The sequence below is a fragment of the Lichenostomus cassidix genome, chromosome Z, assembly GCF_008360975.1.
Source record: "Lichenostomus cassidix isolate B80296 chromosome Z, HeHo_3.0, whole genome shotgun sequence".
Lineage (NCBI taxonomy): Eukaryota > Metazoa > Chordata > Aves > Passeriformes > Meliphagidae > Lichenostomus > Lichenostomus cassidix.
This window is the reverse complement of record NC_139511.1, coordinates 64385501-64413024: the sequence shown is the minus strand read 5'-3', so window position 1 is coordinate 64413024 and position 27524 is coordinate 64385501. Positions and strand designations below refer to the sequence as shown.

Genomic DNA, 27524 nt, shown 5'->3' with positions numbered 1-27524 from the left:
GCAAGTCCAGAGCAAGGCAATGGAGCTGGGGAAGCACAGGTCTGATGAGGAGCAGCTAAGGGAGCTGGGGGTGTTCAGCCTGGAGAAAATGAGGCTCAGAAGGGACCTTATCACTACCTATAGGTCTGTCACAGGAGGCTGCATCCAGGTGTGGTTCTGCCTCTTTTCCCAGGGAACAAGTGACAGCACAAGACGACAGTCTCAAGTCATGGGGTGTTGAGGCTGTACATGAGGAGGAATTTCCTCACGGAAAGGGTGGTCAGACACTGGAATGGGCTGCCCAGGGGGTGGTGGAGTCAGCGTCCCTGAAGTGTTCACGGAAGAACTGGACATGGCACTCGGTGCCGTGGTCTACTTGACAAGGCAGCGCTCGGTTATAGGTCAGACTCGCTGATCTCAGGGATCTTTCCCAACTTAATTTTCCGTGACTCTTCCCACGACAGCAAGCGGAGTGAGGCTGTGCGAGCGCCGGGCCCCGCTGGCCGCCCGTACGGGCCGCCTTGACCGCACCACCCCAGGGCGGCCCCGGACTGCTCCATCGGCCCCGCTCCGCTCCATCCGCCCCGCTCGGCTCCATCGGCCCCGCACGATTCCATCTGCCCCGCTCCTCCCCACTGCGCTCCGCTCCACGGTCCCCGCCTGGCCGCCCCGGGTTGCATCAGCCGCGGGCCGAGCGGCGCCTGCGCAGTGCCGTGCCCGGCCCTTCCCGGGCAGCTCCGCGCGGCCATGGCGGGCGCTGACAGCCAGGTGGGCCCGGGCCGAGCGGCCCTTCGCCCCGCGCCGGGGCTCGGCAGCGGGACAGCCCTGCCAGCAGGGCGGGTGCGGGCGGCCGAGGCGGCTGGGCGTCTTCCCGAGGGATTGCCCAGCTCCGGGAGCGGTGGGATGTGTCCCAGTGGGAAGGAGCAGGGAGCTGGGCTGTGGCTTTGCCGGACAAGGGGTCGGGTCTTTTCCGCGGTGTGTGGGGCAGAGGGGAATTAAAGCGCCCGAGGTGTGACTGCCGGGGCATGGCTGAACGGTGCTCGTCCTCCGCAGGTGAACGCTGGGGAAGAGAAGAAAGCAGACTGCGGGAAGAAGAAGATGAAGGAAGGGGCTGGCGATGGCGGGCGGGCGGAGGTGAGCAGGCTCTGGGCCGGGGATCGGAGGATGCGGTGTGCTCGTGGTGCGCTGCTGGCATTGCTGCAGCTTGTCCTTCTCAAGTGTTTTATCAGGCCTTACAGTCACACCTCCTGCAGTTTGCCGTGAAGTGCCATTGTTTTTTACACTAAGATGCATTGGTGTAATAGGAGAACAGCTCCGATTCCCGTAGCTGGGCTTGGTGTTGATTTTTTCTGTGCCCCTTTGCAGCGGGAGGCAGGCTGCAGGTCGCCCAGGTGAAGAAAGCCTGAATAAGGTGCTCTCGTGTTTTTCGTCTTGGTGGTGGGTAAACACAGATCCCTCTGGCTCCACGGAAGGCCAGCTGCTAGTCCTGAGCCAAGTGCATGGCTGTGCAGCGTTGGCTGTGCCCAGCCGGATAGTCCTGACGTCAGTACACGTATTCAGACTGGAGTCAGTTCCTGTCTGGGTGGCTCAGACTGGAGTGTTCCCTCAGCTTTTCGACCCAATAAGAAAAATCTGGTTTTGCATTGAACTTTTACAGTCTTTTTTAGTTAATTTTTGTCACTGTGTGGCTTTATTGAACAGGTGTAGTTGTTTGGTGACATACGTGGTTTATTAAGCAGATGTATAGTGGTACAGATGTCATTAAGCTGAAGCTTTATGATGTTTTGTGACATAATACTGTATAACCTGAAATAATGGTGATTATTTGTAAGATATAGCACATATGTAGGTATTGTCACATAGGTGCTTATGAAAAATACATCACTTGTGTTTGCATTCTTGACATGATGTGCTATTGGATTCATAATCTATTAATCATTTTCCTTTGTCTTTATTATGTGTAGCTGAATCCCTGGCCTGCATTTATCAATGAGCGTTTAGAGATGTACAATAAACTTAAGGCTGAACATGATGCACTCCTTGCAGAAAGAGCTGCAAATGACAGTAAACCCATTAAAGTTACATTACCAGATGGCAAGCAGGTTGATGCTGAATCTTGGAAGACTACCCCTTATCAAATTGCCTGTGGAATTAGGTATGTTTCCATTCCGTGATATTACACAATCATTTTCAGACAGTGGGTTATGTATAACTTTTTTGTCATTTATCTCAAGTTGTCTCAAAGCATCTTGTATACAATAAATTGAAGGTAACCAGGGTTACTAAAACCAGGGTTTTAGTTTTGGAGTGCAATTTTCTTTTGCCTTATAAAGGTACAGTTTCCAAAATTAAATAAGAATAAAACAGAGATGTTTTAGACACATCCTGATAGGATACTTTTCTGTGCAAGTACTGCTGTTGTATTAAGAAGTTACTTGCTAATGAATTATCAAGTTGAATGTTAGCACTGCAAACCAGTTGCCATCAACCCAAGGAAAATGATTGTTGGGTGATATTTCAATTTATTGCAGAGAAAGTTAACAATGTGAATATTTCTCTTCTTGCTTTTATTTGCATGGAAGATAACTATTAAAAAAAGCATTGCATATTTCCATTTTACTCATACCTGCTTGGAGTATTTTTGAATGTTCCACAGTGAACACCCTGACAGTTAAAATTGCAAAGACTGGGTGATTCTTAGAGGTGAAATGCCTTTTTTTCCTCTCCATAATAAGGTGCCATGTGACTGGAACCTTCTTTGTTTTTGTGATTTGGGATCAAGAAAAGGGTATTTTACCTAGTGGATACAAACAGAAAAGCTACTACATCAAAATGGTATCTGGTAACTGTTAGGAGAGGAGTTCTGTCTGATACTGCGGTAGGATTGTGAAGTCAGTACTTTGAGGATGCTGCTTCTAAAGTTAAATATGTGTGAAGGTTAAGTATATAGCACAGTTTTCTTTCCATATCCCTAAAATATAAGTAGGATTTTTCATGAATGTTCAGGACTGGCCAAAGTACTCATTTATTTGGAATTTATTTGTGTTGTTATGTGCACTCTGAGCGCTCCTGAAGTCTTATTCAAACTGCAGGGCAAATTTGGGAAACTTCTGCTTGCTGACTTTGAAATACAACATGCTTACTATAATTGTATTTCTGTATTTGTTCTGTAGTCAGGGATTAGCTGACAACACGGTTATTGCTAAAGTGAACAAGGTTGTTTGGGATCTAGACCGTCCTTTGGAGGAGGATTGTTCTTTGGAGCTGCTTAAGTTTGAAGATGAAGAGGCTCAGGCAGTGAGTATTTTTTACCAAAATTATTTTCCTTTCAGGTTTCCATTAAGCTCAGCCTCTAGCAGTTATTTGAATCTTTACTGTATTCAGAAGATGAAGAGAACAGGTTCGTGGTGTAGGTACATCTGCTCTTCCTAATAGTTCCTTATCAGAGGGGTTGTGGTGCTACAGATAATGTACATTCTGCTGTGTACTTGTAGCCAAGTCTGCTTGCGCTTGTTGTAGTTTATGTCAAGATATTGTCAAAATGTTGTATTTTCAGCCTTCATGTTAATGTAAAGTGGGTCTTTTGAACTGACATTTTCAGCTCTCGTTTTGGGAACAAAACTGAGCACAAAAGTACTTTCTATGTCAAATCATAAAAGTATTGAGTACACTGCTCTTTTTCTTTGTGTATGCAAAAGTATCTACTTTTTTTATTTTGGCTACTCAGTCAGATACATGTGGACAGCCAGTAAATTTGTGAATACTGTCTTTAGAAAAAAATCTGTACAAGAAGCTGTCAGTCAAACTCATCACAGAAGTCTTGCATTCAAACCTAGGGTTTTCATATTGGCTAAATGACAGCTCCCAGTTTATGATTTCAGTCTGTGCTAACCCAGACAGACTAACTCTTAAGATATTTGGTTTTGTCTAAACCACAGATGTACTACAAGATGGAGCATGCAGGATTTCCCATGCATGAGATCTCTGGATTAGAACCACAGTGTTACGTTCAAAGCACACCTTTCGGTTTTTATACAGATCTGATTGATTGAAGTTCATAGCAAAAAGGGTTTATGAATTAGTGTCATGGCATTTTGACAATAATTGTATAAATCAACAATAGTTGAAAGTAAGAATTGTTTGCTACCAGAATATAAACAGTTTTCCAGTGGAAACACTGCTTTTTTGAAACATTGGTGTTGAGGATGATAGTGCTGCTGGGCAGGTCACTTCTGTTGTGCTCGCCGCTCTAATGTGGGATCTACATCAAGTATCCTTAGAAGTGTTTCAGAAAAGGTTTTAAATAAAACAATTGGAATTGCATTGAGTATATTCAGACTGATCCCTTCTTTTTTACATCTTTTAGGTCTACTGGCACTCAAGTGCTCACATAATGGGTGAAGCTATGGAACGAATCTATGGTGGCTGTTTATGCTATGGCCCACCAATAGAAAATGGATTTTATTATGACATGTTTCTTGAGGAAGGGTAGGTTTTGTATTTTTACCTTTTAGGAGCTGGGGGTGGCAGTCACAGCAAAATTTCTGCTCTGTGCTTGTTCCTAGAACAAAGTCGTATGTGCTGCTGCAGATGGCTTTGTTTTTTGCAGGGCATCCCAACTGCAGCTTAGTGCATTGCAGCTAGATCATAAATTGCAAATGAAAGCAAAAATTACGCACTTCTGTGTGTTTATTTTAGGGGTGTATCAAGTAATGACTTCTCTGCTTTGGAAACATTATGCAAAAAGATAATGAAGGAAAAACAAGCCTTTGAAAGACTGGAAGTGAAGAAGGAAACATTGCTTGAAATGTTTAAGGTAGGCTGTTTTAGAAGGTTGCTTCTAGCCTCCTGCAATTAGTGTTTTAAATACTTGTAACTTCAGTGTATATTTTATTAGTGGTAGAGGAAAGTCTATCAAATTAACATTTTAGGGTGATAGATTCTTAGAAGCTCATTTGGGGTATGTAACAAAAAAAAAGTAATTTTAAGGTTCTTGAAAATAGGCATTCTGATTTTCTAAAACTGTGAGAATTATCCTTCTTTCCCACGTGATCTAACTAAAATCTGTGAAGCCACTCATACAGAAATGTAAATTTGCAATATATTATGTATGTAGTGATGTTGTATGTAACTATGTATGTATAGATGTAACTCCATATGTTGCTGGTGCATTCAGAAAGCTTTATAAAACAGTTTTTAGAATGAGGACTTCTAAGAAAGTTCAGTCAGCACTAAAACCTGACCCTTTCTCTCTAGCATCTAGTTGGAAGTAATTTTTTGGCCTTCCTGAGACAGACAGTAATGAATTTGAGCTGTTAGGACATCAGGAGAGTCATAGCATCACTCAGGTTGGAAGGTGCTTCCGTAGGTCTCGAGCCCAGTCTCATGCACTCCGTGGGGTCAGCGCTGAAATCAGACCAGGTTTCTTGGGGCTTGTCCAGTTGGGCCTTCAAAACCTCCAAGGACAGAGACTGCTCTCTGGGCAGCTTGTTCCACCACTGCTCTGTCCTCCTGTCTGTTTGTTTTACAGTCCTGTTTTGATGCAGCATAGCATCAGGTTTGCAAATAATTTAAACTATTGGCCACTTCTCTTTCTTAACAAGCAATTAACAAGTATGTGTGCTGCTTTTCTTCTCAGTATAATAAATTCAAGTGTCGCATCCTGAATGAGAAGGTCAATACTCCAACTACTACAGTATACAGGTAATTATACAAGGATAATACTATTACTGGATATATGGTTCTAGGATTAAACATACCAAATAAATGCTTTCTTTTTCTTAGGTGTGGTCCCCTGATAGATTTGTGTAGAGGGCCTCATGTCAGACATACTGGCAAGATAAAGACCATAAAAATTCATAAGGTGAGTGCTTGAACTGCTTTAGAAAATGTTTTCACTTAAACACTTCAAATTATTGCTCTCTTTGGGCTTAACCAAGAATGTAATGTGAAATAGGTAACCTGGCTGAAAACTGAGTGTCACAAATTGTGAAATGGTTGTAGGCTAGGATAATATTCACTTGGTGTGAAGCCCAACTAGGTGTCCAGAGCCTCCACTTCCAGTACAGGAGTGTGAGTTTGGCCTAAGGTTTGGCTGAAGTGTATCAATTAAGAGTTTGTAGGTTTTGCTCATTTAATGATTATAGCTATTTGTGAATAAATAGTTGCAATAGGATGGCTACAAACAGAGCAAATAGGCTTCCAAAATTAGATGAGAGCCCAAAAGCTTTTCTACTTAATGCATTTACCTTTCAGATTTTTTTTCTAATCAGTGCTCTGAATTTCACATTAAAATTCTCCTTATGCATTAGTTGCTTCGCATTAATGATTGATTAATAATTGTATACCTTTTCACAGCAGGCAGTAGTAGTAAAATTTTGAGGCTTCTCTTTTTCTTCAATGTTTCATTTATATTTTGCATGTAGAATTCTTCTACCTACTGGGAAGGCAAGGCTGATATGGAATCCCTCCAGCGGATCTATGGAATTTCATTCCCGGATACAAAAATGCTGAAGGAATGGGAGAAATTCCAGGAGGAGGCTAAAAGCAGAGATCACAGAAAAATTGGGCGGGTGAGACAGCTTTTCTAGTAATTTATTTCAAAAGCACTGTGTGGATATAACCCCTTAATTGAAAGTATCTTGAGGACAGCCTATACTGGCTATCACAACCAAGGTGTGACACAATTGTATTTTCAGTTGAGTTGTGAAGTCAAGTACTTTTCTCTCAATCATCGAAGTCCTAAAATAACTGACTTCTTTCTGTTCTAAACACAATTACATCCTTATTCCACAAATCAATCAGAGCAGACTATCAGCACTTCAGTCTGCAGCACATGAATGCCCAGTCTGCAGGCAGTGTATGTTCCTACAGTTTGGTGTGGCCTGTTCACGCAGTTCTTTCCTTCCGTGTCATTTCAGAATCTGCAATATGTAGCTGTGTTTTTTTGGCTGGCTGGTTTTTGGGTTTGTTTTTTTAGATAGTTCTAAACAGAGTTAAAATGTCTGCTGCTAGTACATCATGACAAAATACTGAAGAATTCCCCATCTGCAGATCTCAGGTGTGTGCACAGTTTGTCACAACATTAAGCAGCTATAGTTGACACATTCAGTTCATTTGCAGATAATTAGAAAGCTGCAGAAGCAGAACTAAACATTTATTTGTTGATGTGCAGAGGGACCTGTGGGGGCACAGTTGGGAGTTAAAGTAAAATTTTGGAGTATCGGTGATGAGTGAAACAGGAAACTGAACTGTTTCCTTATGCTGTAACTTCTGACTGACATAAAAATACTAATGAAAATTCATCTGATCTAATGGATATTGTTTTTTTCCCCCATGTTTTTCTTTTTGAAACTCTTGATTAGTGATGCGCAGTCAGTAGTAATTCATTTGTGAATGTTAAGTGAAAAAGGTGGGGTGCAAATACTAAGCTTTTCAAGTGTTATTTTTCCACAGGACCAAGAACTGTTTTTCTTCCATGAGCTCAGCCCTGGTAGTTGTTTTTTCTTGCCAAAAGGAGCTTACATTTATAACACATTAATTGAATTCATACGGGTAAGTAATATCTTTTGGAAAACTTGTAGAAGAAAATGCATAATTTAAAAAAAATACATAACAGCATGCTACATTTGACAGTATAAATAGCCCTTCATTTCAAGTTATCTCTTAGTTCAGTAAGCTATGGAACTAAAGAAACCTTGTTTCTTTGAACTGGTCTTGTCACATCTCTGCAAAGTTATGTCTTATCAGTACTCTATATCTGCAGTTAAATCTGTGATAAAGTTGCTTTGTAATAGGAATTGTTTGACATCTAACAGTACAGCTATGCTCACACTACTGCTGTTCCAGTGATGCATATTGATTTGTTTTAATAAACTTATTTGATTTGGTCTAGTAGACTAATTTGTTTTGAAAATACATGTTGAAAAAAATTCTGGTCTTCCTGCCGTAATATTTAAAGCTTGTATTATTATTGTATATTAGGGCTGCAGTGTAATGTATCAAGGGTCATTGAGTAGTTAGAGACTGCTGCTTTGCTCGCAGGGAAGAAACTTGTTCTTCTTGCTTACTACAGAGAAATTGTTTGGGGGAAGGGTGGTGCTGGTGGAAGGGATATGTCCTGGCATGAATTTTGTCTTCCTTTCCCCCTTCCCTTCCTAAGTCATGGGACTTCTGTATGGCAGCATTTTTATATTTTTATGACTGCAGGTTGAAGTCTGCGTTTACCTTTGTTTTCTTCATTAGTTATTTTATATGCTGTGTCTGTTCTAGAGTGAGTATCGAAAACGTGGATTCCAGGAGGTTGTCACTCCAAATGTTTTCAACAGCAAACTCTGGATGACTTCAGGGCACTGGCAGCATTACAGTGAAAACATGTTTTCCTTTGAAGTGGAGAAAGAAATCTTTGCTCTGAAGCCTATGAACTGTCCAGGACACTGGTAAATATATGGCAAATTCAGTTCATCAAAGATTATGCTGTTTGAAAAAAAAAGAAGCCAAACCCACTCTCCCTCTTTTGCCTGTGTAATTGTAGGGATGGCTACCTTCAGTTATTCATTCTCTCAGGAATGATGTAATTATAGGTCTCGCTGTCTACATGCTGCCTTCACTTAAGAAATGTCATGTCATGTCATTTTTCCATCATCAGAGTGACCCCATCATTACCAGGGCATTGTCAATTTTGTGGCAGTTCAGGCATTCAGCTTTTAATGCTGTTTTAGGAGCTGTTTTATCTCCTTTCTATGAGGAGGGGAAAAAAAGCCTACCAGCTATGAAAGGAGGTTGCTTTCTTGACAAAACTAGGTGGGACAGATGGCTTTATCCAGATTACAAACCATTGGCCTTATGGGCATGTGCTTCATCACTGGCTGCTTCTCACTGGCTGTTCTTTGCAGCATTTTGGTTCTCAATGAGCTTCAAGTAATAAACTTTTCCTTCAGCCTTATGTTTGACCATCGCCCGAGGTCGTGGCGCGAGCTGCCGTTGCGGTTGGCAGATTTTGGTGTCCTGCATCGCAACGAGCTGTCGGGAGCTCTCACAGGACTCACCCGAGTGCGCCGTTTCCAGCAGGATGATGCTCACATATTCTGTGCTATGGAGCAGGTAGGGGCTGCTGCTAAATGAAACTGGGTATTAAAATCAGATTAACTGAAATTTCCCTATTTGAGACATTGTTTCTGTTGTCAAGATTGAAGAGGAGATAAAGAGCTGTCTGGAGTTCTTGCGTACTGTGTATGATGTCTTTGGATTTTCCTTTAAACTGAATCTCTCCACTCGTCCTGAAAAGTACCTTGGAGATATTGAAGTGTGGAATCAAGCTGAAAAGGTAAACAGTAGTTTTACGAACTTTTTCATGAATGTAAGGCTGCATCTTCTTTAAGGACATACTGTGTTCTGGGAGGTACAGTGGAGCTGGGCTGGGCATAAGCAATATAACTTCAATAACTGTCTTCAGGCCAGTCTGTAAATAGTTTGCTCTCAATATAGAGGCAATCTCCATGTCAGAATCATATTAACTCTCTCTCAGTGTCTTTTCTGATAATTAAAAAAAAAAAAGGGGGAAGACAATCAGTTCTGGCAGACCCTATTGTAAGATGGGATGGACTTGGCCTCTGCAGGTGCAGTGCTGGGGAGAAGATAGGGCAAGAATAAACATTTGGTGTACCAGGGCAAATTTAATCTCAAGATTAACTACAAACTTTGAATTTAGTATTAAAGGTTCTTGTATCTTGTATCTAATGCTTGTTTAGCCTCTTCCAAAATGACTGCATTCATTTTGTTTGTTTAAATTTGGAGAAAATAAATTTTTTTTGTTACGTGGGGTTCTTCCAAACTTGCCTTTTTCATAACATAAATGAGTTTCAGCTGTAACTGAGAAATAGTGAGAATTTGGTAGTGTTACCTGTTAGTTGTAGCCTGCTGACCTGATACTGTAGCATGGAAAGAAACACTGAGCATATCTCCAGCAACTCCTTTATCTCCTTTATCTGCAGCAACTCGAAAACAGCCTCAATGCCTTTGGAGAGAAGTGGGAGTTAAACCCTGGTGATGGAGCTTTCTATGGACCTAAGGTTTGTATCGTGCTGACCCCTTGCTGGATTTGGCTTTTAATTCTGTTTGGATAAATCAAAAGTCTGGGATGAGGAAGAAGGGACTTTTTTTGTTATAGTTATCCCATTTTAAATTGCTGTTGGGCTGAATTTTTATGTGTTTACAGATATATAAATGCTAACATACTTGAGAGAGAAATAATCCTCTGTGATCCTGGTTTTTACATAGTTTTAACTGTTTTAACACTCGATTAAACTCAGTCTACATGAATAAACTATTCATCTGCTGCTTAAACAGAGCTGACTGGTTTAGTGGGTGACATAAACACAAGGTGGCACTGTAAGATCTGTTTTAGTGGAGCAACTTCTGCATTAGAAATAATCCTTTCAGTAGCAAGTGAATCTTAAGTCAAGAGAAAATCAAAAGTAAACTTACTCGTTAAACAAATTTTTATTCCTTTAACTGCACATATTTGTAGCTGTGTTGAGTTACTGGTGGGTTTTGTTGTTTTAAAAATCCCCTTGCATTGTTTATATGAATTTGTTTGGTTTCTTAAAAACAGTCTCCTCAATTTGGACAGATTAAGTGGAGCCTGTTAGAAATTTAATGAATCTCTTTGTGCATAAGAATGCAGAGCATTATGAAACTGCTTTTAAATCTTTCTCATACACCTACGCTACATTTATGTTTGTGTTTTCATCTAGTAAACTGGTTCTGATTTCTCTATTTGTATGCTGATTGAATCCGTTTCAGTTTATGTATTGTAGGTAAAATGTGTTATAGCAGCTTAGATTTAGTAATTTCCTCATGTGATTGAAAGAATATAGATATACAGGAACCTTTTTTAACATTAATTAACCATACATACAGCTCCTCCTGGATTTGAAATTAAGTTAGGTTGTAAATTTATTTTGATTAGGAGCTGTTTGGTGACTAGCTAAAGTCTGATAAACTTTGATTTCTGGATGCAAAATTGAAGGACATTTAGATCTTGAGTTGTTAAAACACTGATCTGTTTGTTTGATGTATAAATTAAGACATACAGCCTCAACATATAACCTGGTATATACTGGTAAAATTATGAATAAGTGAGCAATGTGATAAATAAATAAGGTCAGTGCACTATATGGTTTTCTGTTTTCTGTAAGTCTTCACTGCCTAAATTGTATCATAAGTGTACTCAGGATTTAAGTGTTAGAGGCAAAATAAAGAACAGGCTTGACTCATAGGTCAGAGCAAGTGTTACTGGTTAATACAAGTTCCTGCTGGTAGGTGGACTATGTATCAGATTCTTGTCCCATGTTCTTGCCCTGGAATTTGTAACGTAAGCTACAAAGTCTTCCAATGCTGCATAATAAAGAAGTATAAGTTTGCCAGTTTGAGGCTGAAGAAATCTCATTTTTGGAGAGATGTGTTCAGTTCTGCTGGATTTATATTCTCTGTAGTCACTGAGGGAAAAGGCCCATGAAAGTCCCAGACTGAAACTCAGATTGAAAATATAATCCGAGACACTGAATGTAGTTACCCCTGATATATTATCTTTCTAGTTACTCACCCTGTTTTAGCTCTAACAATTTTTGCATCAGAACATCTGGATCTCTTGAAGCCAAATGAAGGCTGAGATAAAACTATGCTTTTCAACACTACATACAGTTGCTGTGCATTGAGTGAAACCTTCCATCTTAAAACAATTAATTTGCTTTCAGAGTGGAGTGCTTGTCTCTTGTCTCTTAACTTAGTAACTAAGTTCATGTCTTTTTGTTTTTCAGATTGACATTCAGATTAAGGATGCCATTGGCCGCTACCACCAATGTGCTACAATTCAGCTTGACTTCCAGTTGCCAGTCAGATTTAACCTCACCTTTGTCAGGTAAGCACAAAGGCTGGTGGTTTTAATTTCTATGTAATCTGACCTCAGCGACACGTACAGTCATAAATTTGCATCAAGAAAGAAACTTACAAAACCATTTCTTTACAGCCATGATGGCAATGACAAGACGAGGCCAGTTATCATTCACCGGGCTATCTTGGGATCTGTGGAGAGAATGATTGCCATTCTGACTGAGAACTATGGAGGCAAATGGTAATGTTGAACAGTTATTATTCCAGTTCGAGCAAACTTTATGTAGAAGAGAAATTAGCCCCAAGTACCAGAGTCAAGAGGATGTGTTTGTTTTGCTTGCTTGCTATGGTAACATGCCATAGGAATACCACAGGACGAGGACAATTTCTTCTGAACCACCTTGCTTAGACATGAAATGATTCAAGATATGGTAGATTGTACATGATATTGCTCATGCAGGTGCAGCATACAGCTAGTCTGCCCCAGGTATATGCATCCCATCTGCTTTTGCAGCAGGAGTGTCTTGAAAAGAGTAATTTATATAGGTGATCTACTTTACCTGTGTTAATACCCAGTGGGAGTGACCCCTCTGATTATTACAAGACTCAAATGTAAATGTTTTCCTGTGCTTAGTTAGTAATGAGCTCAATCAATAAGGCTTTGTTGCCTGTTGTAAAACACAACATCAGTCTTCTGGTCAACAAGTGCTCCTGCCCACGCTGCAATCTTCAGACACTGAGTTCTCTTTGGGAAATAATTGTAATGAATATAGGGCTTTCATCACCTCTGAACGCAATCTGTGCAGCTGGCTTTAAGAGTCTCTCGTGTAGATTTTATTCCTCTGTGTAAATAGTATTTTTCATATGAAGAAAAATACTGAAAGCTGTGTGAACTTGTTTTGTTTGTTTATTGAAGGCCACTCTGGCTGTCCCCACAGCAAGTAATGGTGGTACCAGTGGGACCAGCGTGTGATGAGTATGCTCAAAAGGTGAGGTATATGGTTTCAGGGCTTCATTTTCAATATCTTGTATTGTTCTGAAATTAATGATGAATAGTATTTATCTCTGAGAAGTATTCCAAGTCTTTGCATATTACATTGAGTTGTTTTTATATCACAACAGCAATTAGCTGCTGAAGTTGTAGATCTGTCTTAGAGATAACATGAGTTAGATTCTGGATGTGTTAGTAACAAATGTTCATCTTTGTGAGACTTTTATTTTTGGAAAACTTAGTTTTTCTCTTGCTCAAATCTGTCTTACCCTTCAGGTTCTAGTCTCCCATGGCCATGTGCATCTTGCAGAGCAGTAAGAAAGATGAAAACGAGTCTTTGCATATTTAGCATCCAGCACACCTTTTCCTGTAGTTCTTTCAAGTACATTATGTATAAGTAAAATAGTCTGCAAAATAACAATAATTTTAAAAAAAATCTATTCTAATCAGTAAGCTCCTCCATCCTGTTGCCTTTTACATTGTCAAACTCAAATCACTATTTAGTCCAAACATTAGATGTTCACATCACTGTTTACTTACTTAGCATGTATATAGTTGCACAATAGCTGACATACTTTAGTTTATTGGACTGGGCTCATCTCCAAGGCCCAAACCCATGACTGTAACTTTGTTTTAGAAGTCATATAATCTGAAATGGTTTAAATCTACAAGTCATGAATAGTTCATGGTCATGAATATCCTGTAGTGACAGTTTAAATACTCTTTTCCTTAGGTCAGGCAGCACTTTCATGATGCTGGATTTATGGCAGATGTTGATGTAGATCCTGGGTGCACACTGAACAAGAAGATCAGAAACGCTCAGCTTGCGCAGTATAACTTTATTCTGGGTAACGTATTTGTTACATTTTACTGGCTGACCCTTTTGTTACAGGATTTGATCGTTCTGTGTGCAAGGCAGAGAGTTGTAATCAGTGTTTCAGATCAATTTGTTCCTGAGAATCCCCACTGCAGAGAACCTCTCCTGCTGACATCATAGGCATTTCTGGCTTGTATAGTTGTCCTTGAAAGGAGATCACTGTGACCCAAGGCATAATTGATACTTTTAAATAGGTTTTTGCTGTCTTCTGGTCAGCAGTGTGGAGACGTGAAGTTTCTTGGCCTTTATGAGTGAAATTTTTGAGTGATTTTCTATCCTCCCAATAATTTATGTTCTTGCTTCCACTTCAGCCAAAGAAATACATTCTCAGTGCATTCAGCTGTGGTACACTTCCGAACTATGCATGCATGCATGCATAGGAGAAGCCTCTTTTAGAGAGAGTGATACAGGGAAAATTAGAAACTCACCCTGAAGTACGTGATTTGAAGCAGCATGTTAGTCCTGTCATGTGAATTGGGGGTCTTGCACTGGCCTTAAAACTATGTTTGGATCCATTAGATAGAAGGACCCTTTGACAGAGAAACTCTATCCTCCAAGTAATTGACACAACTGTGAAAAAATAGTAATTCCTTTGCCTCTTGGTTGTTTCTAGTTGTTGGTGAAAAGGAGAAGGCAAGTGGAACAGTGAATATCCGCACCCGAGACAACAAGGTGCACGGGGAAAAAACCATTGCAGACACTGTGGAGAGGCTGCTGCAGCTGAAAGGCTCTCGTTCCAGACAAGCTGAAGAAGAATTTTAACACCATCTGCTCTACCTGGCATAAAAAGAATTCATAGTTTTCTTAATTTAGTTAACCACAGAGTTTTTGTTCTGAGCCAGATTTGAAGTATATTTCACATTTGGACCTCTTGCTGATTTTAATGGGGATCTTTCTTTAGTCAGAAATGCCTCTTTTTGTATACAAAAATCAAGTTTTTCATGAACATTGAAGTAAAGTTTTCTGGCTTCTAACCAATGACAGATGAAGCAAGATGAGATGACTTTCTGTGACTGTAAGGGAAAATTGAAATGTTAATCAGGGATATTGTGGCATTCTAACTGCCCTGTTCGGAATAACATACATTTTGATAACAAATGCAAGTTTGAAAATAGACCTCAGGCTTAAGAGCCCCCATAGTATCCATGCACTGTGGCAGATTCTGGAGTGTCTCTGTGACCAAAGAAAATGATACCTTGCCATCCTGTCCCGTGGTCTCACACCAGCTGAGTATATTGCATCTCCAGACCTCCCAGTCACATGAATGGGGCCATGAGCAGAGACCTCCTGCTGCCATAGTAGTTGGTGCCCCTGGCGGCATCTCATCTCCCCCAGTGTGGCACTACAGATGTGGGGCCTTCTGCCACAGAGCACCAGGCTGCTAACCCATGCCTACTGTACCCTTTTCTAAAGGCAGTCTCTGAAAAGTGCTAGCTCTGCAGGTAAGGTCCTTGGAGCTGTAGAAAGGGGATAACACTGTCTGGAAAAAGCAGGGCATAGTAGGGCCAAAGAAGCAGCTAAGAAAACCAGTAATATTAGGAACAGAGGGTGTTTCTGTTCATGTCTCTGAGCTGTCATTACAGTAAGGTCCGCTGTTACATCAGTAACAAAAATGAACTGAATAAAAAGGGGTAGTGATTATTTCTTTAAGACAAGTGCTACTTTTCAGTGTAATAGGTACAGTCCCATCCATGGAACACTTCCTTTCCAAGCCTCTAGCCCAAGGCATTACATAATTAGCAGCCCTTCCTATCTTACTTCTGAGGGATCTCATAGATTGATTTTGGGTTTGGTTTGGGGTTTTACTCTGCATCTGACTAACAAGAGGCAAATGTTACTTACAAAAAATAAAATCTTGGTCTGAGGTTTTATGCATCTGTTTTATTAATCTTGACTAACCTGAACAGCTTCAAAAGGTGGTTGATAACAATTAGCTTAAAAAGAAAGCAATTGCTACAGCCTAAGCAAAGATCAGGCAAGTCAGGATAGGTTTGAACTATCTCACCTTTTGAAAACCTCAGTGTCTTGCCATTTCCATTATTGTCTGGGCAAAAGCATTTCATTGTGCCTTTTCACACCTATTTTACTCAGGGGTGATGGTCACATTTTATCAGCACTTGAACCCTTAGTGAATTCAGACTCGGCGCGGACTGTAACCCCAGCAATTTTCAGCAAAATCTGTTTCATCCTCCTTTTATTCATGGAGGTTAAAGGTTCCATCTAACTGCTGTGGGGAGAAAAAGGGGGAAATTGATTTTTCACTGCCTTGCTGCTTTCAGAGTTGCTTTTCTGAGGATTGTTATTTTCTGTATTTTGCACCTGCTGTACTTTGCTGTGAAGTGACTGTTGCCAGTGCTGTCACTGCAGTAGAAAAAGACATCAGCTACCCCTGGGGAAGAAGGACTTCCTCAGCTGAAGGTGAGGCAAAGCCAGTGTAGATAGATACCAGTTGCCCAGAGTAAAGGAGCAACTAGCTCTTTCTCTCTAGAAATTGTGCTTCATACTGCCTTTCCACTGGTGTATTTGTTGATTTTCAGAGAGCTCTCCTTCCTTGTGGGGATCCCTGGGCATTGCTGCATTGAACTACCCAGAACCTGTCCACGTTCAGTAACAAGCTGGTGCTGTAAAGCAGCAGCTGCTGCAGTGTATAGCACAGCAGGTGTCAGTCTTGGAGAGGCTGTCCATAGCAACCTCATTTACTGAGATTGTGCTCTTAAATACTTGTATAATAGTAGATGTGTGCTATTTGTATACATTACTGGAAACACCAGCCACGGGTACAGTTCAGCAGAGCTCGGAACTCCAGCAGGGTGGTGACAGAACTAAGGCGTTTGCCTACAAATCAGGGTCAGTGCCTTGCTGCACTTGAGTGCCACTCACACATGTGCTCTCTTCTGGTTTCAGTTCTCCAGCTGCCAACATCAGTGGATGTGCACAGAAGCAAAGATGGCTCTGAGGCTGTGCTCCCCCAGCCCTGCTCAAGCAGCAGCCTTCAACAGTGCTCCTGATGGCTGCATCTGGCTTACAGACAGGAGTTAAGGGCCATAAATCTTCCTCAGCAGCTGAGGGCTAGTTGAGCATGTGCCAACCCAAGATATGTCTGGTATGCAAATATTACTGTGAGTCAATTGTCTTCTTCCATAAATAGATGACAGCTGAGGGCCTGTTGGGCTCTCCTTTATGGCAGTGGGCTGCATGCCAGAATGTCCCCTTGGGTAAGGACTCTGCTCAAGGTTAATCCTCGAGGCTGGGAGAATCCTTGTCACAACAGATCCTCAGCAAGTGATTAAGAGCATGCTAAACTTTGAAGTATTGGCTAAGTGATATAAAGGATGGATTGTGCACATGTAATCCTTTAGACAGAAACCACTGACTGAGTCTGGGACTAAGCCTGGACCCAGCTGCACCTAGACTCCCCTCAGAAAGGAGTTTGGAATGCAAGGCGATCCTTCCTGAACCTCATGACTCAATGGCAAGCAGGGTCTCCCTAACAATTTTACCTGACCCTGTTCTCTATGCAGTGAAAATCAAGTGTACCATGCCACTGCATCCTATTAAAACACTACTGCATTCACTATCAAACTTTGATAAATTGCTGTTTTACATCAATGAACATATTGCTATTTCTTTGTTGCAAGTGAAGTGCAGTATTTCATCCATAGCACTGGCCTGGCCCAAGCAGCATATCCTCTCCCTTGGTTCAAACAGAAGTCTCTGAACCGTGGCTTTGGTCACTGCTTATCATCCTTGACAGGACAAGCTCCCAGCAAATTACTGTGTGTGTCTCTTCAGGCAGGAGGATGCAGCTTTGGTGTCACAGATCGATGGTGAGGCCACTTGTCAAACAAGAACAAAGCCTTTATATAATGCATTCCAGGGTTTGAGAAGGCTGAAAGCCACCTCTCCAGTTTGGCAGAGCCTGCTCTGATTACCAGCATTAGGTAACAGAACTACAAGTCATTTGCTATTTGCTTTTCAGTCTGTATATCCCTAGGAAAGTTTTCATGGGCATTTCCTGTGGAGTAGCTGGTAAGGTACATCTCCAACTCTGCTTTACTTCACAGCAAATTTAGTTTCACAGAATCACTGAATATGCTGAGTTGGAAGAGACCCACAAGAATCAAATCCAGTTCCTGGCTCTACACAGGACCATCCCCAAAAGTCACACCTGAGAGCATTGCCAAATACTTCTTGAGCTCTGTCTGACTTGGTACTGTGACCACTTCCCTGGGGAGTCTGTTCCAGTGCCCAGCCACCATGTGGGGAAGAACCTTTCCCTGATATCCAACCTAAACCTCTCCTGGCATTCCCTTGTGTCCTGTCACTGTCACCACAGAGAAGAGATCAGTGCCTGCCCCTCTGCTTCCCCTCATGAGGAAGCAATGATGTCTTCCCTCAGTCTCCTCTTGTCCAGGCTGAACAGACCAAGTGACCTCAGCTGCTCTTCACATGGCTTCCCCTCCTGACCTTCACAATTCTCCTGGCCCTACTTTGGACACTTTCTTACAGCTTGATGTCTTTCTTACATTGTAGTGCCCAAAACTGCCCTCAGGACTTGAGGTGAGGCTGCCCCAATGCAGAGCAGAGTGGGACAATCCCCTCCATTGCCACAGCTGGCTCATATTCAAGTTGGTATTGACCAGGAGCCCCACGTCCCTTTCTGTGGTGCTGCTCTTCAGCCTCTCATTCCCAACTCTGCATCCAGGGTTACCCCAATCTGTTGCAGAATCTGACACTTTCCATTATTGAAGTTCATGTAGTTGGTGATTGCACATCTCTCTGATTAGTTGAGGTCTCTCTGCAGGGCCTCACTGTCTTCAAGAGAGTCAACAGGTCTTCCAAATTTTGTATCATCAGCAAACTTGCTCAGTATCCCTTCCAGTCCTATGTTCAAGTTTGTGAAGATGTTGAAGAGCACAGGGCTGAGGATGGAGCCCTGTGGAGCCGCACTAGTGACAGGTCCCCAGTCTGATGTCACCCCAGTCACTGTAACCCTTTGTGCCCCACCCGTGAGCCAGTTGCTCACCCATCACAGGATGTGTTTATCCAGCTGTGAGCTGGACACTTTGTCCAGAAGGATCCTGTGAGACACAATATCAAATACTTTGCTAAAATGCAAAAGGACAGAAATAACATCAGCTGGCTTCTCTTCATCAGTTAGGCGGGCTACCTTGTCATGAAAAGAAGCCAGGTTTGACAAGCAGGACTTTCCCCTCTTAACTGTGCTATTGCCAGCTGTGAGGAGGCACATGGAATGAGAAGGAAGGAAGATATCTAACGAATAGATCATCCAAGTATATACAAATAATGCGTGGCAGTAATTCCTGCCAGGAATTACTATTGTAATTCTGTCAGGAATCACTGTTGGCACAGTTCAGCTTTCTGTGAAGCTCTCAGTTCTGCAAAGTTCCCTGAAAGAGTTTTTCCTGCACAGAGCTACATAGATGCTGCTACTACCAAACATTTCGTGGGATGAAATTCCCACAGTGGCTGGTAATACTTACTCCATTACACCACTGGGTCTGTCTGATGCAGTTTCAGTATTTAGATTCAGTCATGTTGTATCAATTTCTCTAGAAGGAGTGCAGCATCACCTCTGGGGACAGCCCAGCTGTGAGATAAACTGATAGTTGCTGTAGGCACGTTTACTCAGTCAGTCTTGCCTTGAGAAAAGGGAATTTTTTCACTAAGTTTGACTTCTCCCTTGTGAAACTAGGCCAAGATTAAGGGGTCTTTAAAAACTCATTTGAGGTCTTCAGCTCCCCTTTGTAATTTCATGATTGCCTTCTCCATCATTTCTGACTTGCGTGGTCATCTCTGACACAGATCTAGCAATTGGCCCTCAAATCTGACAATGATAAACTGATGTGATGAAATTAAGAATTGCTAAAGGCTACGCTTATTAAAAAAACGGAATTTAGTGATTGGTGCTTAAAGGGCATTTCCAAAACCATTCAGCCTTTCTACACACTGGTGTTTTGCATCTGCCTTGGACAGGAATATTCTTTCACAGTTGTCTGGATGTGGCTGATGCCTTGTTAGCCATTGTGATTGAGCATGCTCATACAGAGCGAGATACATTTGGACTCACATGAAAAGTTTTTTGTTCAGTTTTTTCATGTAGGACAGCCTCTGGAGCAAGGCATGCATTAACATCTTCTTATAAATCACTACAAGAATGTGTGCTCAGATAACCTGGGGCAGCCAGGGACATTTTGTGGTGTTCTCAGACACTGAGGGTAAATCAATACATCAGGTATCTGTATCCATCCAAAAACTACAGCCTTCAAACTGGATCACAAAGCTCTTCTGCAAACAAAAAAATGCTCTGTGTTGCACAGAGTAGCTGTGAAAACTGGGAAACCAAACCCAACCCAAAGTGTTCAGCACCACAAAAGAAAAAAAAACTAAAAAAAAATCAACCCAGAAAAACAAAACAAACAAACCCACACCAAACAAAAAAACTCTATCCATCCTTATCTATATCCATATGCCAGATGCAGAGATGCATCATGAGACAGCGTTGTCTTCCCCAGAGGCTTTGGAATTGCCTCTCTGAGATCCTTACAGAGACAAGGAGAAATAGGAACAAGAGTTGGTGGAAGGAAGCAGAGATGAGGCAAGAAAGCATGGAACAAAAACATGCAGTGCCTTCTCTGCTGATATCCAGATGCAAAGTACAATTAAACTTCTTGGAGTCAGAACATCCTACCCTGTGAAAGGTTTATCTCACTAGATTAGAAGAGAGTACATTCACTGAATATCTGTGTGGGGCTGACACTTAAGTCACCTTTTGCTATCTATCACAAGAAGAAGCAGGCTTATAAAGCAGACTTTTATCTATTTTATTGCATTCCTGAAACATGACTCTTCATTTTTGGAATACTGGAAACTTACCCTTGTACACTGAATGTGTATGGCAACATCAGCACAGGTTAACTTAATACTCTGCAGGAGCTTAGATGCAGAATGACAGTCTAATCATGTTTGATGTGTGGTTTTTCAATTGCATGCTTCAGGGACAGTCTGTAACCTATCTAAAACACATTGGCAATAAAAGGAAAACTTCTCTGTGTTTTTCCCTTAATGGAATACAGGCCCATAAGGATGTGAAATCTCTATCCCTGAGTATCTGCAAGGATGTCGGGCTGCGCACTGAAACAGCTTTGAATTAATATAATTTTTTGGAAAGACACCTTTTGTTGGTGCACTCACTGAAATATCAAAATGGGTTGAATTACTAAGCATACCTTTCCAAGAAGCCATTGCCAGCTGAGAGTTAATGATCATGCAATGACATTTCTCCATAAACACTCCACTTAGCTATGGGAAATCATATTACACATAAGTATTCTGAGTTCTGCTCCTCACATCAAGACAGGTGTTGTCTGAAGGGGGATCAGGTGGAGTCTAAAGACCTTCAGATCATACTAATAGCACTAAGAGATCAAATAGAGAGTTTAGTTAGGAGAAATACTTCTTTCTTTAGGATTTTTAAACCATTTTATGTTTTTGAACAGATAATCCCTGAACTGACTGTACATCAACTTTATCAAATTTCTCCTTTCTGACTCTGACTCCTCAGCATCAGCAGGCCAAGCTATTTGTATTTTTTCCTGCCAGAGATTTTTCTGAGATTATTTACTGGGTGGAAATAGGAATGATTTCAGAATGTTTTGGTTTTACTTTCAAATGACAAGTTTGTTTTGATTGTTTTCAGTATCAGACCTTTTCCACAGAATAAGACTTTCAAGCTCTGACTAGAAATGACCATCAGGCAACAAATCTCCATGTGCTTGTATGATACATGAACTTGTATAATCCTGGGTTTACAGGTGGGAATTCTACAGCCAGCTGCAGCCTGGCTCTGAAGTACCCAAACTGTAACTGTACTGTCTTATTCATCTTGAAGCTTGCTTCTTGCCATGCACTGAGTCCCTGTCCCAGATGTGCCATTGCCCTGTGCCATTCAGTTCCCTCTGCCTGAAGGGGTTCAAACCCAAATCCCCAACATCCAAAGAAGAGTGGATTGTGAGTTTGTCCTATATAGAAAAGACATGAGAAAAGTGAAGACAGTAAAGAAACAAATAAAACAAGGCCTGTGCTGCCTGGCAGATCTGGGATCTATGGGGGATTTCAAACACATTTATACTTTATAGGAAGAAAATACTCTCCTCTCACCAGCAGCATATAAAACTAGAATTTTTCTATTACTGTTTCAATGAAGAAGCAGTATTTTTGTATCCTGTATAACAGGACAGTCTGTTATCTTGTAATTGACAAATTCACCAGAACCATGAAATCATTAATCATATCATAAATCACTGATAAAATAATTTTAATCACCTTTATATATGGGAGATAGTGCAGGGAGACTATGTCAAGCTGTCACTCTGAATAACAGTGTTCCCAAGTGAATGGAAGAAAGTAGCAGCTCTAGTCTGCACACGAATTAAGATACACCAAATAATGCAATTTTGCCTTGTAGTCATTGAAGAAAAGCAAGTATTGCTTTGTTCAGAAATAGTGCAACACAGAAAACTTTAAATGGAGAGAAGTATCAGTATGTGTTTCATATTTGATTTTCAGCATTTCTCATCACAGTAAGTGAGAACCTGCTGGAGATCACAACACTGACAGCATTCTTGTCCTGCTTTGGTGTAACCAGGATGAAGCACTGCCACTACTGGGAAACCAACAGAACACATTTCGGCTTCCCGGAGTAGCAAACAAGAGGCAATTAGGCAGCATTTAAATTATGGCTTGAGCTGAAGTGAGAGCAGGAAGAGGATGCAGGAATTGTGTGAGAGAAGGAAAACAGATGGAGGAGACAGCAGGGTACAGCAAACAGGGGAGTGCTTTTAGACTCAGACCTGGGATGGAGAAGCAGAGTTGTTATCTGCCTATTGACACTTCTGTGCCACTTTGCAGTCAGCACAAGGCAAGGCTCCAGGCAGAGGCAAAGCCAAGCTCTCAGAAGCCATTTATTTGATGGCTTTCCTCTTCATTTTCCCTTTCAAAAATGGGCTTTGTCAAACTGCTGTGGTAATTATACCTGAAAAAACCAAGGCCCACGTAAGGATGGCCAGGAAGGCTCTTCTAATACCCCAACTCAGAGCCTACTGCACAACTTCTAAAAATCAGTTTTCCCTTTCTGCCTTTACCCAGAGTCCCTAGCAAATGGAGAACATCCTCCATGACAGCATCAGCTCTACTACCAAACAGGATATGTCAGGAGTTGCTGTATCTCCAAGGCCAAAGCTCTCTTTTCCCTCCTGTGAAGACACCATGCTCAAGCTGCCTGCTGACAGCTGTGTGCTCCAGCTGCCTCCCTGGCTGTACCCAGCTGTGCTCAGGGCAGGGGATATTGCTGGGCTGTGCTGAAGAATATGCTGACCTCCAGACACTGCAGAGTTATGGACCAGAGCCTCAGCCAAGAGGCTGAACAAGGTGCAATCACCACTCACCCACAGCTAATCCATCTCGCTTGTTCAGGCTGGTATTTATGGGCTTGCTTTGCTGGGGGCTGCTAGGAAAGCACAGACAGCTGTGCCAGGGCTCATGGGGTGCTGGGGGTTTTCTCCCCCCACTCTTCTAGCATAGGTGCCTTTGTTGATAACAGAGGAAGTGGCAGTACAAAGCTGAGCTGCATGTGTCAACCAAAAACAAGGACTGTGACACCTCTGCTCTCATATGTGCCAAGAGCTGACAAATGGGTCCTCTCTGCAACTCCTCCCTCTTCCCCACCACAGCTGGACAGCCAGTTCATTCTTAGCTTCAAGCCCATGTGACAATACTGTTTGGTTATGGACTGTGATTTATATTGCCTTTGTTATGTAGCCACCTTTTGAACATGATACCATGAGCTTAATTCAATAATTACCTCCATCACAGATAGACACAAAATACATCACAATAGTAACAGAGCAATCTAAAGACAATTTCTGAAAATCTTAGTTCACTGACAGCAGACCTCTGCAAACCAGGGATTTATGCCAGCTGAAGGAATAAATGTCCAACTAAAAATTGTAACAGAAAACCAGATTAAAGTTTTAATTTCCCATCCTCAGCTTCATCCCTTCATCACAGGGTCAGCTTTCTTAAAAACTGTCCTGGTGATGTGGCAGTAAATCTTACAATATGTTTAATAAAATAGTATTAATGTGGTGCCAAGGGACCGCAACAAGATCAAAACCTCATTGTTCAAAGCTGTACAGTGGCAGGCTCAGCTCCAAAGTGATGGTGATCTAATTACATGGGGGCACCAGGAGTGCACAGCACTGCACTGACTCAATGCCTGTCACCCTGCACAGCCTTGGAAGAACTTGGAAAACCAGGCTTGGAAACCAGGGCTCTGCTCCCCACACTGCACTGCCTCTTCTGTTTGCTCTTCCAAGCAACATTTTTTTATTAGATCGCATTTGTTAAAAGAACGAGCAGCCACAGGTGCAGAGTCTGTCTGCAGCACAGCAAACAGTCACAGCACACTGGGATTGCTGTTTCATGAGCCACACACTCTTAGCAGATGCCAGTGTGTCCTGACCTAGTTTTTCACATCAGAGCAGCAAGTGCATCCCACTATAAGTGACAGAAAGAGAAAAGAGGTGTGGTCAAAACTTTTTTCATTTTGAAAATTATGGAGCCTCTCTGCTGTTTAAATGGCAGTCATGAACAGCCCTTGTCGAAGTCACTTCATTGTTTTATTGATGCCTTGAGACAGTGACTCCCTGTTTTTAATGGCACCACTGGGTCCTCAACTCTTTAACACCTTTTTCCCCCCAGACTTCAAGTGCTACTCTGGCCCAGCAGCTGCCCACCATTTGTAGAGAAGAGCCCTGAGAGCCCAGAGACGTGCTGCTTCAAAAGCTGTAAAGGGAAAAATTAATCAATCAACCAATCAGTCCTTCTCGAGTCTACCCTCACTTATGGTATGTCAGGCCCCTTATTGATTCAGTGCTCAAAATATCAATAGTGCCCTTAACTGTTTCGATTGATAAAAGGTGTTCAGCTCTTCAGAAGACAACTGTCTTCAGAAACTTTAAGGTAAAATAAAGTCTGGAAAAAACGAAATCTAGCTCACTGGATTACTTTTGCCCCACTGTTCATCAGCAGGGCCTTCAGGCCTGGCGCACTGACCAAGCAGGCAGTTTTCATCACACTTCATGACCAAGCACAATTCTAGAGGGAAAGGAATGTGTGCTGAGGCTTTGAAGCTTTTTTAAGGCTTATCACTGTAGATAACCTTGTACACTGTTTAAGCACCAATTTTGTTGGTTGGAAGATCTGTTTGAGCCACTCAAAAGGGCTTGATCCCTCTCCCCAGTAACTGATCATAGAATTATAGAATGGCTTGGGCTGGAAGGTACTTTAAAGATCATCCAGTTCCAACCCCCTGCCACAGGCAGGGACACCTTCTGCTAGACCAGGCTGCCCAGAGCAACATCCAGCCTGGCTTTGAACACTGCCAGGGCTGGAGAGTCCACAGTTTCTCTGAGCAACCTTTCCCCATGCCTCACTCACAACTCTCACAGTAAACATTTTATTCCTAGTATCCAATCTAAACCTATCCTTATCAGTCTGAAGCCATTCCGTCATCCTGTTGCTGCAGACTCTTGAAAAAAGTGTCTTTCCATTAATCTTGTAGGCTTCCTTCAGCTACAAGAATGATACAATTTGGTCACCCCAAAGCCTTTTCTTTTCCAGGCTGAACAATCCCAATTCTCTCAGCCTGCTGCCTTCAGGACTTTGGATGCAGCATCATTTTTTCTTGTCTCTTCTTCTTCTCCAACTTCAGAGGTTGGGTGAACAATGAAGATATTTCTACACAGCTCTGGAGTGTGCAGAAAGATCCATATAATCCTCTTGAAAGGGAAAAAAGATCTGACAACCTTTTGTTTTTGAGTTGCAGCTGTGGGGACTGTCAGCAGAGAGTTTTTGCGAATACACTTTTAACTGCTCCAGGCCATCTGCTGGGCTACCATCAGTCAAGCAAATCAGTATTTTCAATTCACCTGCCTGAATACCTGCCTGCTCTCTGTCTCAGCTTGGCAGGGCTTTTGCTGTTGTTTCTGTAGCATCCTTACTGACAAATTAGGGAAGCATGGACTAGGTCAGAGGGCATGAGAGGTGTTTTAACTGTCAGGCTAAAAGGGCTGTAATTAACAGCACAGTCTGAAGGTCAGTGGTTGGTGTTGTGCCCTGAGACTAATACTGCAGCCAGTCCTGTTCAGCATCTTCATCAGTGATGTGGATGATGGGACAGTGCACCCCCAGCATGTTCACTCCACATGATTGTGCCACCATTCCCACGGTCCTCAGTGGGCTGGAGAAATGGGCTGGCAGGAGCCCCAGGCAGCTGGGCAGAGGGAAGTGCAAAGTCCTGCTCTCCATGCACCAGCATGGGCTGGAGTGCAACTGGCTGGAAAGCAGAGCAGGAGCTGGGGACAAACAGAGCAGGAGCTGGGGACAAACAGAACAGGAGCTGGGGACAAACAGAACAGGAGCCAGCAATGAGCCTGAGCAGCAAAGGCCAGCATCACCCTGGGCTCTGCTGGGCAGGGCACTGCCAGCAGGTCAAGGGAGGGGATCCTTCCCCTCTGCTCAGCCTGGTGAGGCACATCTGCAGCAGTCACAATGTCATGGGCTACTGTGGCAGGACATCCTCCCCTCCCCTCTCTCCTTCTGCTTTGTGGCAGAACACAGATAACTCCAGTGGGGTCAGAAGCCCAGCAGGAGGTTATCTCGTGGCACCCAATGGTCTGAGACCTCTGACCTTGAATTCATAAAGAGAGGATGTGAAAAGAGAAACAAAGAAATGAATAGTGACTAAAGTCATTGCTTTACAGCTATAAAATCTCACGGAAATTATCCCAGAGGTAGAGGCTTCCTACACACACTCTGAAGATGTGTGAAGAACTTGTCCCCAGAGCCTGGATACAGACTCTGCGATTACTTTCCTGGGAATTAAGTGAAAGGATTCCAAAGTATTCTCCACCACTAATTGGCTGGTAAGATACATGGGGTTCCTAAGTTACATTATCCTTGCTAGCTGTTAATACATATCTTTCCATAATTGCAATATAGCTATGCATAGTTTTTGCAATAATTTATGTCCATAATTGCAGTTTTTAGCTATTTTCTAGCTTTTGCAATTATGCCATTCCTGTGTAAGTATGTAAATTTGTCCTAAGTCATTATGTCTGTCATTTTCTGTGTCTAATAAATGGTAACTTATATCATATTAGACTGATGGCCATTATCACAGAACTCCAAGACCAAGTCTTGTGCTGCTAGCCACCCTAATAAGAGTTACTGCCTGTTGCTAGAAGCCTGTGCCAACAGCAGGAACTCATAAAACTCCTGTCTCCCATGTATGACAGCTACCCAGTAGAAATAGCACGGACATGCTGAAGGGAGCACCATCAAGGCTCACAGAGATGATGAAGAGAGTCCATTAGGAAGAAATCACACATGCTGTTTCAGATGTGATGGAAATAGAATCAGCAGCAGGTGCCTAGAAGAGTTGAGCTGGAGACTGGAAAGGATATACATGCAGACACTTGTTCTATAAAAACCTCTGCACTGTTATCAGAACAGTTTTCAGCTTAGGAACTTAACAGTCACCAAATCTCATCCAAGGTATATTTAGCTCAAAACTCGAAGCTTCATTCAAAATTACCTAAAGCTTTGCAAAGGTTTTTGGTGGGTTTTTTTTTTGTCAACACTGATTGAATTTCCAGGAAAGAAATATTTTAAAGCAATTTTAGGTTTGTTTCTCACTTATAG

General features: G+C 42.1%; 1 protein-coding gene across 1 annotated transcript; it reads left to right on the top strand.

Moving 5' to 3' along the window:
- The first annotated feature begins 634 nt into the window (after window positions 1-634).
- On the top strand, window positions 635-15603 carry TARS1 (threonyl-tRNA synthetase 1). The gene is made up of 19 exons (XM_085043621.1): window positions 635-747; window positions 1033-1113; window positions 1944-2134; window positions 3153-3276; window positions 4346-4467; window positions 4678-4795; window positions 5618-5682; window positions 5764-5842; window positions 6405-6551; window positions 7435-7533; window positions 8251-8417; window positions 8919-9081; window positions 9167-9304; window positions 9972-10049; window positions 11799-11899; window positions 12008-12112; window positions 12788-12860; window positions 13596-13710; window positions 14353-15603. Exons 1-19 carry the CDS (start codon window positions 727-729, stop codon window positions 14499-14501), a joined length of 2136 nt encoding a protein of 711 aa, XP_084899747.1. The 5' UTR covers window positions 635-726; the 3' UTR covers window positions 14502-15603.
- The last annotated feature ends 11921 nt before the right edge of the window (window positions 15604-27524 follow it).